General features: G+C 34.4%; 1 protein-coding gene across 9 annotated transcripts in view; it reads right to left on the reverse strand.

The window, feature by feature from the left end:
- Window positions 1-12,111, reverse strand: part of Shawl (Shaw-like) — a 103,649-nt gene that overhangs the window by 62,756 nt on the left and 28,782 nt on the right. For 7 of the 9 annotated variants that reach the window (XR_011416645.1, XR_004304509.2, XR_004304513.2 and 4 more), the window contains exons 2-3: window positions 10,551-10,692; window positions 10,367-10,473 (exon numbers count right to left, since the gene is read on the reverse strand). Coding sequence is in view for 2 of the 9 variants with exons in the window: in XM_032437974.2 (XP_032293865.1) it covers window positions 10,367-10,410 (44 nt within the window). In the remaining 7 variants the exon portion in view is untranslated. The other 2 variants (XR_004304510.2, XR_004304511.2) reach the window with 2 other exon arrangements.

Here is a 12,111-nt window from a genome sequence, read left to right on the forward strand (position 1 = left end):
CACTCTAAAACATGCCCGTGTGTGTGTGTGTGTGTGTCTTTGTGTGTGTGTTTGTAGTCATAAGTGCATCGCACTTAACCCAATATATATAAAGTGCCTATCAATGTGGCAGCTGTGTGTGTCAGCATTGGGTGCAACAACCGCCCCAACAACCCACCCTATTAACAAACTCCCAACAGCATATGTCACTCGCTTTTAACCACAGTTAAGCAGTTTTTACACTTTTACAGCTAATGCGCCATTTTATGGCACGATGACCTAATTCTGATAAATGGACAGAATAATAGAACATAATAGATAAAAAGGCAAAAATAAGTACAAAATATTTTTCGGACTCAAATAATTCGTAAATAACTTTAATTTGTTGTATTATTAAATGGTTCGAAATCAACCTTCAGAGCATGAGCAATAAAATTAACGAACTACAATAAATTAAAGCAAAGTTATTTTCTTAAAAGTAATTTTCCCAAATCTGTCTTCCAATTAAGCACATTATTTAAATGTTTTTGCTATTGTTTAACGTAAATTTTTTTTTATGATTTTCATAACATATTCATCTTCTATAGATTTTCAGCTCAACATTGGATTTACTAAAAATTCCATGTTTAACATACTTTTTTTGAGATTTCGCATCTCAATGTCAATTTTAACATTATCGATTTATGCAAGCAATTCGCGTGAAAATTTACTCAAAATTTCCAACAAGTAAAAAAGGGCTTAAAATGAGGCGGGCTGAAGATTGAATGCTCTAGACATTACAATAAAAAGTGAAAGGCGTTACTTTGGAATATTTGAGCAGCAAAAAAGCAAATATATGTACATTTATAAAGCGTTTAAGTATATATAATTCTGTTTGTGCTTGCCGCACGTGGCCACAAAATGCATATACTCGAAGTGGGTAGGGTATAGAAATGTGGCACAACGATGTGGCACTAAGTAAGTGCAACTAGAAAGTAGATAGCGACACGATGCTGACGAATTCTGATGCTACTGGGAAATGTAAACGCAAAATGCAGCGATGCATTCTATGAGTTTTTCTCTTTGTTGTTGTGGTTGCTTTTGTTGTAGTTGTTGCAGTTGTTGTAGTTGTTCAGCCTTTGTAGCTGTTTACACATGTCGCAAATGCACGCGCCATTTGACGGATGCGGAAATGTGAACAAAGCGAAAGTGAAGGACGCATTCTGCATTGGTGGTTGCGTGTGGATGTCGGTGTGGGCAGCACCACGCCTACTGCCGTTTCTGCCATTTGGGCAATGCCGTGGGCCAGCAGGCTAGACGCCCAGCCTGCTGATGAGTTGGCATTGCAGCGCTCTTGGCTATTAACTGTTGCAAATATTTGCATAGGCAGCCGCGCAGCACCAGACGCTGGCAAAAGCAAACAACACAAAGCAAACATAAAGCAAACAAGGCAAACAACGCAGCGTCATGCAGCAGGCATCGTGCAACAGCAGCAACATGACTCTATGCTAGGAGCGCTCAAGGCACACGTACTATTAACCATCTTTTTGAATTTCAGACACTTAGCAATATGAACAAGAGAGCGCTTTAGTCTAGAGTCTGCGATTAGCAGATACCCTATATAAAATTGAATAATCCACATTTTAAGTTTAGTTCCTAACTCATGTTTAAAATCTTCCGGATGTGTAGTTGGCCTTATTGATTTTGATATTATTATTATTTTATTATTATTTTTATAAATTTAAAAATTGATTTTTTTAAATTTAAATCAATAAACAGCTGCCGCACAAACAATTACTTAAGAGTAGTCATTTAAATTCGAGTGCAATAAAAATGCATGTCATTTTTTTTGTTCGATTCTATAATGTCTAAATGCTCCCTGGATTTATGTTACTAAGTAGTTATTGTCATCATGTGCTCACACACACTCTCATAAATTTATGATGTCTCTTTTTCATCCACTTTATGTGTGCAGGGTATAAAAAACATGACGTTGTCGCAATGCTGCCAACAGGTAATAAACTTGACAGCGAACAGCATGAAATATTGTGATGGAACCTAGCATAGTGTACCAGGTGTTGTTTGTGTATTTTTTCTTTATTTTTAATTTAGACATTCTCTTTGATTTTGACAAACAAGTGTACAATATGCCTGTGCGTATACGTTATAAGATTATTTAAAGCTTTTTAGCCAGCTTTTTTACAAGACTATTGTTAACTGTTAACTGAACATTTATTTATTAATATGATTTATATTTAAGGCTTTTACAAGCAAATATATTGATTGAAAATTGACGAACAATCTCTATATGTGGAATTTGCTTAGGATATATTTTATTTGATTAAAATTTTATTCTTGAATAATGGAATTCTTGAATTATTAAACCTCAGTTTGGTAATCATATCTATTATTATATTTTATATTCGTATTATTTAAATTTATGTTAAATATTTGTATTATTGTTTAATGCATTTATTTTTAAATTATGCAAATAATAAAAATGTTGTTTCAATGCGAACATATTTGAAATCTTTTACGGTAAGTACGTCGTACGGCCAAGCATAAACACCTTAAGATAACATCGCATTACAAAAATATTATCAGAGCCTGACAATTAGGACTTCCGTCGTCGTCGTCATAAGCTTTATGTTACAGTTGTTAACTTTGCTGCTTTTCCACACATAACTTCTGTTTGTGGGCGCACCCACATTGTTAATATATTAAAATATGTAAAGGCTCTTAGTGCGGGCACATTCGAAAACCCTTTTTAATTAACTCGCACCAAATGCGCGAACAAAAGATGCTCAAAAAACAACAACAGGCGAAAACAAGTACATTTTGTAGGCCATTTTCATTTGGATGTTGGCAGCGGGGACATGGTTAAAAGTAAACTCACCGATTGCCAAAAAAAAAAAAGAAAAAAAAAACTGTTTACCAGCATTTTGTCGAGTTTTGAGTAGACTTTTCTTCTGGGATTTTCTTGTATATTATTTTTTCTGCCATCGCTGAGTTTTTTGCTTTGCTTTACAAATTGTATTTCAACGGTTTTGCGCTTCATTAAAATTGCTGTTAAAATAACACACGCGCAAGCGTAAGCAAGTAATGGAGCATGAGGGGGAAAGGGCGATAGGGGCACTGGCACGGGACTAGGGAAATGTGGAAACTCTTGCACAAGGACGCCAGCGACATACACGTATGCGCCAGCTGACAGGGCTTACAACATGATGTTGTGGCTGTGTATCCTTTGTTGTTTGCCTTTGTGCGTGCAACAACAACAATAATATTAACAACAAAAACAAATACAAATAAAAGGAAACAAAAAATATAAACATGGCCCACACAACAGCCACGCCCGCAAGCAATCTACAAAAAAAGTATTACCAACAACAATGCGCCTGTTAACCCAAAGTATTGTATAACGGAAGCTGTTGGACGTACATATATTATATATACATATTTATACATATAATACATATTTCTAGCGGTTTGCGTCAACAGCAACAAATTTAAAAATACCAATTCGAGATTAAAATATAACAATGAGAATTTTTCTTCTCTTCATTTTTATGCTGGCATATATTGTTTAATCCTTAGCCTTTTTCATATTTCGATTGAAACTTATAATATTTAAAGCTTTGAATATGAACAACTCTTATAAATTTATATATATAAAAAAAATATAAATTTACTGTTGCTCACATTTTTTTGAAATTCATATTGCGCCGGGCTAGCAGAAATTTAGCAAAGAACTATACTCATTTATATACTCTATTAAATCAAATAATATTTGTTTAAAGTATGTGTTTAAATTGAATTCAAATACCAACGATAGAAACTCTTAACATCTAATCATACATAAAGGTAAAAAGAATAAATTATATAATTTCAACAACATATCAAAATTATAAAAATATATAAAATAATATATTAAATAAAAATGTACTAAGCTCGCGTTTATATCCAACGATTTTATAGCTGAGCGCACGTGGAAAAATAAAATAAAAATAAAATCCCATCCTTCCGACTTAAGATTGATTAAATTCCCCAAAAGCATCCAAGTAGTGTCAACTTACAGTACGCCAGCTTAAAAGTTAGCTGCCCAAAATATATTAAGGGTCTTTATTTATTGTAGAACCCTTTTTTGACATTTTCTGGCAAACTTGTTTTTCAATTTCAACCGCAGATATTTTACCATAGACCTATCCCAGCCCCGTTCCTCGCAAAACGAAGAAGGAGCCACTGATGGAGTGACAACAGGCCAAAAAATACGCAACGGAAATTCGAAAGGACAGTGTATTAAATAACAAGAAGTTAATGAAGCGTGAGCCAAAGCATTGACAGCAACACCAGGAGGCCAGTGTAAACAGTTAGAAGGCAACAGGAAACCACAACAAAGTCAGGCACAGGCGAATAAAAAAAAAAACATTCAAGTAGCAGCCAAGTTATTTATTACTCATATTCGCGCCTACACTTTGGGATCCTTCTGTTTCATTTTGGTATGCCCTGTAACTATGATCAAACACATGGGTGGCTACATCCCATGGGTATCAAATAAAATTATTCCAAAAAAATAATCATAATTATTTGATTTCGAAATACTTATCGCCGGAAGAACGTAATTTGCCAAAATGTAATTAATGAGATGTAAAGACTTCCTGTATTCTTATCGCGAATACAGGGTATATCGTAGCCTTAGAGCTTTACATATCTGCTCCTCTCTATTGTTACAGTTTATAGAAGGAAAATGCGCAGCTGTTGTTTTTAAATTGTGCTCCTTGTTGCCTGCGGTTTTGTCAGCTCGTTGTGACTGTTCCTGTTACCGACTGTTCCTGTGCTCCGTGCTCCTTCCTTATGTAAGTCCGTTTTGTTGTTGTTGTTGTCGTTGGTTTTGGGCATTGTCTGTGGAGGTTGCCTTGTGCCATTGTTTCTGACACTTGGCTCTAAGCGGCTGCTTCAGCGCTTAAAATGCCACGAATTTTGCATGTCTTCTTTTTAATTCTTTTTCATTTTTTTTTTTTGTGTTGCAGTTTTGTCAGCAGTTTTTCCCCCGTTTTGTTAAACGGAACATTAACAGAAGAAGTGGGGTAAGGAATGAATGTGGGTTCTTTGGTTGATCAAAAATGAATGAATAAAAGTATAATTAAAAAGAAAATAATATGATTTTTAATTAAAATCTAAACTAAAAATAAAATAGAAGTTCTTCTTCTTCTTCTTACTCTCCTGGGCCGGACAATATTCCTAGTTGTCTACTCAAGGAGTGTAGTTCTTCCCTTTTCTATCCATTGCTAAAGCTTTTTAATCTATCCCTTGAAACTTCTGTCTTTCCATCTCTTTGGAAAGAATCTTATATCATTCCTCTTCACAAGAAAGGTGGGAAGTCTGATATACAAAATTACAGGGGCATTGCAAAACTGTCTGCTATTCCTAAATTATTTGAAAAAATAATCACTTCGAATTTGCAGCATTTCTGCAAATCAGTTGTTTCCCCTGTTCAACATGGATTCGTAAAGAATCGGTCAACTACGACCAATCTGCTTGAGTTTACTTCCTTGGTAAATGATGCTTTCCTTTCGAAAATGCAAACTGATGTCATTTACACTGACTTCAGTAAGGCGTTTGACTCTGTGCACCATGACATTTTACTTTTTAAACTTGACCGAATAGGTTTCCCTCTGTCCCTTTTACTTTGGATTAATTCTTATTTAAAAGGTAGGACCCAAAGAGTAATACTGAGGTTGACTACCTCTAAAAGGGTTCACGTTACTTCTGGTGTTCCTCAAGGTAGTCATCTTGGACCTTTACTCTTTACACTTTTTATAAATGATCTTCCTTCTGTTATATCACATGCCCGTGTACTCATGTATGCGGACGATGTCAAACTTTTTCTATCATACACTAACCCCCTACATCATTCTCGTCTACAAGACGATTTGAACGCTATGCAACTTTGGTGTTCGGCCAATCAATTGCATCTAAATTGTTCAAAGTGTATGTTTATGACTTTTAATCGTACTACACCTTATCTTGTTAGTTATACAATCGACAATATCCCTTTGCAACGTATACTAACAGTTAAGGATCTAGGCGTTATTTTTGATTCTAAACTCTGTTTCAATCTTCATATAGATACCATTGTTAATGAGGCAAAAGGTGTACTTGGATTCATTAAACGATGGTCTAAAGAGTTTAACGATCCTTTTATAACAAAACTTCTGTACATCTCTCTTGTTCGCCCTATCCTTGAATACTGCTCTTGCATCTGGTCTCCACAGTATATCAACAGCCAGGATCGTATTGAATCTGTTCAGAAGCAATTTCTGCTTTTTGCCTTACGAGGTTTAAATTGGGACCCTAATCTTCGGTTGCCGTCCTACTCCAGCAGACTGCTTCTTCTCAACCTTCCGTCGTTAATCAACCGTAGGACAATTCTCGGTGTTGTCCTTCTACATAAGTTGATTATTGGCGACATTGATTCTCCTTTTCTGCTAGGGCGTCTTCAATTCTCTGTTCCGGCTAGACCAACCAGAAATTATCGCCCCTTATTACTATCTACGTGCACAACTGATTACGCTATGCACAATTCTTTTCGCGTGCTATGTAAAAATTATAATAGTTTGCATCACGTTTTCTCTACCGAACTGTCTCTACCCCTAATAAAATCGTTGCTTTCAGGATACCTTCGGGAAGTCGCTGACCATTCCCAGCTATGAGCAGGGGCATAGCTAGCCGGACAGGCTGAAAAATTTTCCCCCACCGTGTCGGTGATTTCCCAATACTTTTCTCTTTGTCCTATCCACTTAACACTCTTTATCTAACTTACATTGCTTTACTTTATTAACAATTTTCTTACTTTCTTTTTTCCTATTTATTGTATTTTCTTTATTAATTTAGCAAATTAAGATTATTTTTAATTTCACTTGAGATCACTTTTTTCCTACTTACAACCTTCTGCTTAGATGTAGGCTCTAATAGCGTCACTGACAAAATTAGCTGTGAAAAGGGGCACAGCTGGCCGGACTGGCAAATAAAACACCTCCATCGGTCGGTGATGCTATTTAGAAAATTGTATCCTTTAACTAGGCTTTTAGAATATACTTATATTGTACAACCTTTTGAATAATGAGGAAGACACTCGTTTTGTCGACCATTAATAAATAAATAAATAAATAAATAAATAAAATGTATTTATAAAAATTTCAATTTGCTCAAAATTTAAGTTTCTAAGAAATAATAATTGAAATAGGAAAAACTTATGAAAAATATAAACTCATATTAAATTCGATTAGAGAATCTTTCCGTCTGCAATTTAAAATCAAATAATGGCTTAGTTCCTTATATTAAACAAAAAATATTAGATATGAATATAGCAATAATATACAGGCAGCTATAATTGTATTCAAATTATATTAAATTTGAGTTTAATTGAAAAACTAGTTGACTTCAAATTGAATTTGAATTGAATTCGTATAAAAAGTTAGTCAGAAGCAGCACACACAAGCACACACGCATATATATATATATATACAAATATATATACATATATATATATATCAGTTGAGACAGGCACGCTCTATCCACAACTACCGACCGCCCACTATGTGCTATTCGTGGAGCTGCCTCTTTTATTTATTGACTGTTAAACTTTTCATTAGCCATTTCGTTTAATTCGCACACAATATCAAAGATTCAAAGGCAAAGGCAAAGGCAAGGCAAGGCAAGGCAAACAGAGCGCCGGCAGAGCAAAAGCAAAGGCCAACAGGAAAAAAAAACCGCAATGGCGACAACGAATGGAAAAGCACAAGGAACAACAACAACAACAACAACAACAACGGCACTAAGTATAATGTATTTGTGTTGAAAGCAAGCACAGCAGAAACTTTATTGTCTGTGTGTGTGTGTGTGTGTGTGTTACTGTGTGTGTGCGCTTTACCACAGATACAATCAGAGCGCAATTGTCTGCGTTGATGAGCGAAGCAATGGAGCGCCCATCATGTATGCCATTTGCCCCTACCTCCCCCCCAGCCAACAACATAACCGCCCATTCACTGTGCTTTTTTATGACAAAGAGAGCACCACGTAATCACAATGATAAGAATCACGCATCCCAACACAGACTTACTGACAGCTACATTCCGAATGACAAAAACCAGAATTATTTTCGTACGAGCCAAAAAAAAAAAGAATGAATTATTTTCGTATGATGATTAAGTGAAAGTTGGCAAACTAAACAGAAGAGTAAAACAAAAGACAACGAAGACTAGATACGCTTTCTATGCATTAAAATACTTTGAAATGAAGGAAATTATATGAAGATTTCTTTTAATAAAATCTCTTTGACATGACCTAATGACTTGTATTAAATATTGATATATAAATTATGTAAGAATTAAATGTTTCAAGAAACTTTTTTCCAATTGCTATCTGTCGCAACGGTTAGTACTACATAAAAACTCTCTGAAAAGTATTAATTAAATTAAATTACCTTAATATAAAATACTTGTGACATAATTTAGATAAATACAGAAGCAGACTTAATATTGTTTTCCACATGCCGGATCTAATATTCCTAAACCCTTTCTATCAGCTAATAACTCGATACTGTGCTTTGGGTATTTACTTCAAATTTACATACGATTCAGTAAGTATTAATATTTTTATTTTATATAAATATTAATATTTTAATAATACTTATTAATAACGATCGATTTTAAATATGTTATTCTTATAATCAAACAATCATCATATGCTTGTTTACTTATAATTTTCCATATATGCCCAATACAATGCCTGCCACATTTTAAGACAAAACTATAATACCCTTTTGTAAGGGCATGACAAGACACACAAATTGTCTATGCCCTTGCTTCAGCTTAAAGCGAAAACTTTTATTCAATGCGAAACTTTTACAAATGGCAAACAACATTTAGCGAAATATATACAAGCAAATACATATACATATAAAGCAAGTGTTAGTGTGTGTGTGTTTGCATGTGTGTGTAGTATTTGTGCTAAAAACATCTGTGATGTGACAGCATGATGCCAAGCAGCCAGGCAAAGAGCCGGGCAGCTCTGACCCGTATAAGTATGCTACAAAAGCTTGCAACTCACCTCCTTTCCTTGTGCTTCTGTGTAGAAGCCAGAAGTCCCAGACACGTCGTCATGCCGTTCGCACACACACAAACACACACACACATACATATACAGACACACAATATGCAGTCGCAGAGTTGTGCACAATACTTAAACAAACATTCGAGTGGTGTGACATATACATATTGCAGCACTTACTCCCACCCCACGAGCGGAACCCACATAATGCTTAGTTGCCCACCATGCTCCACTTGGACCGGAAAACCACGCAACGTGAAGCGATTTCCATGTGTAAATCAATATAGCAATGCATATATATATATATGTTATGGGCGAGTTGAGTATGGCTATTCGTACATTAAGCCTAAGCTAAAGCATTTTCCCGAGTCCGTGTAGACTCCAGCTGTGCAGCTCTTTCTAAGCTGAATTTGTATACTTATGTCAGAACGAGTATATTGGTTTCTTAGCTTGTAAAAAAAAATAAGACAGGGCATTTCATATTTAGTCGGGTCAAAAGACGTGAATATGTGAGCACTCCCTAAAGAGAAAATGATGTGAAAAATGTATTTTGATACTTAATCTCGATATATGCAACTTTCTGGACAAATAATATGGACTTGATGTTAAACAAATGAACATCTTGATAAGATCTATAACTAATTTGAGCAGCTATAACACAATCGAGCACTTACACTCAAAATTGTTTCTATACCGAGTTCGCGATATTTTTTCATGTTAAATATGTCTATTTTACGGCTGCGTAAAAAGTGAAATTTATTTCTGAATTCATTCCCGTTGTTTTAACAATTTGTGGTTAGTTTTGCTGGCAGCATCACTTTTTAATGTCCTCTCAATTGGAAATAAAAAAAAAACCCAAATACACGCAAATCAATGTAGTTAATTTTCTACCGCGGTCTGCCAAAATATGTACCAATGGCATCTACATTGGCAGCAATAAAAAATTAATTTGCTTTACGTAATTAAATGTGGTTAAACCTGTTTAAATTATTTGCACCTCTTTAAGGTCGCACAAAAGTATCAAAATGATTAATTTCCTATCGTAAACGAATCTCTGCGCGTTTTTCGGTATCCCAGAAAAACTTTAAGCTAACTGAAATATGAAAGATTTCCTTACCACAAAAGTGAGTTACTCTTTTTGAATGGAAATTATCAAGAGAAAAAAAAAGAATATTTCTTCAAGTTTGGGCATTCTCAGCTTACAGGAAAGATATGTTTCACGGGGACGTAAATCATATATTTAGATATTTAAGCATGATTTGAATATGATATTAAATGGATATTTAGATATTGCACTCACCTAATGCCGCCCACATTTAATATAATCCGATTTTCGCCATCCATGTTGCATGCAACAGTTGTGGTAACAGCAGCCGCATGCCCAAGTTAATTTCAATTAGCCACTCACTATTATAAGTTAATCAATGCGAATTCACAAATTAATCAAAAAATTGTAATATTAATGTTAAATTGTTATTATTTACATTTACTTTATGTTTAAATTCACTTTATAAGACCATGGCACTAGACAAAAACACAACGCGAAATGCTTTTTAATTAGGGCGAAGACCAGAATAACTCATCCGCATCCTTTGGTTTGCTTTGCATATCCTTTTGGTGCTTTGACTGCAAAGGGAATGAAATAGTTGGTTGGCGCGTTAGTTGTGGTTCTTGTAAAGTAATTCGTAAACCGAAATTGGGTTATAATCAAAAGTAATGTAACTGCTTAGAAGTGAGTGCAATACATAAAAATATGTGGGTCATGGCCTCGTTGCAGTAGGCAATATTTTTTAATGTGTTTAAACAACGCATTCGATATATATGTTAATTTTATCTAATATGTTTGTGGTCCAGGTCTAATTTTTTAAAAACTATACTGTTCTTCATTTTAATCCAGATTTAATTTCAAAAATCTTGTAGCATACTTTCAGGGTTCTGTAAATGAAATAATCATTTGCTATTAATCCTAATCTTTTTGAAGATGAATAGTATGAAAGTTTGAGATGTACTTCTCTTAGTACCTTTATTTATTTAATATATTATTTAGAGAAAATTAATCTAGTAATTGAAAAAAAATACCCCAAGCAGGAATTATAAATGCCAATTAGCTAGTTTTTAATTCGTAAATAATTAGTTATAATTGTCTCCTTCCAAAATTTCTTACCCCAAATTAGAGGTGATTGCGTGTTATTTTCTTGTGACGCGATGTCGTACCATGAACTGAATTAAAATAAATATTGTTACAAAATGAAATGTATTTTATATATTTTAACACAAAATTTGAAAATATACTTTCATTTTGAAAAAATAATAATTTTATTACTGTGAGTATAATATATTGATGGTGCTCGTTAAAGTCGTGTTTTTTCAACGTGCACATCTCTAGTGTGTTAGTCCCCCAGCTCCGACAACAGCTGTAGGGAGCAGTGCGGGTGTCATAAATTCAATAAACAGAAAAGAAAATTCGCATATATTCGACTTCGACATTCCATTAATTTAATATGTAAAAGTGGGTATTGTCAGAATCAAATATATAATAACATGAGACCCAGCACAAATATGTTAATATGACAGCTGCTTCGGCAGTGCCCCATGTTGTTTGGGGAAAATTTGAAAGAAATTCTTCAGTCAACCCACATTAAACATGAGCGCTTGCTTTGTGTGGAATGAGGAAAAACTTTTGTTCTTTCAGATTGTGCTGATTGATTGTCAAAGAAATGGCCAAAAATTGCGGTATCAAATAAATAGCACGCGCCCTTAGATGCAAAAGTGACAAATGCTTCTTCGAAAGACAAAAAGAAAAATTGTTTCACTTTCAACGGTCAACATTTAGATTTTCGCGTAATTTGAAATAATAAATAGTTGTACTAGACATAATTTATGTGTTTTGCGTGATTGTGACAGAAATTTATTCAAATTGCATTGCGAATTAGATTTTTTGTTGTTTCGTTAAATGGTTTTTTATAAGGAAAACTGTTTCTGACTGCCAGATATTGCCGAATATTTAAAATATCATGTTCTTAGTACCGCTTTAATGCATTTCAT

The sequence above is a fragment of the Drosophila virilis genome, chromosome 4 (genome assembly GCF_030788295.1).
Source record: "Drosophila virilis strain 15010-1051.87 chromosome 4, Dvir_AGI_RSII-ME, whole genome shotgun sequence".
NCBI lineage: Eukaryota > Metazoa > Arthropoda > Insecta > Diptera > Drosophilidae > Drosophila > Drosophila virilis.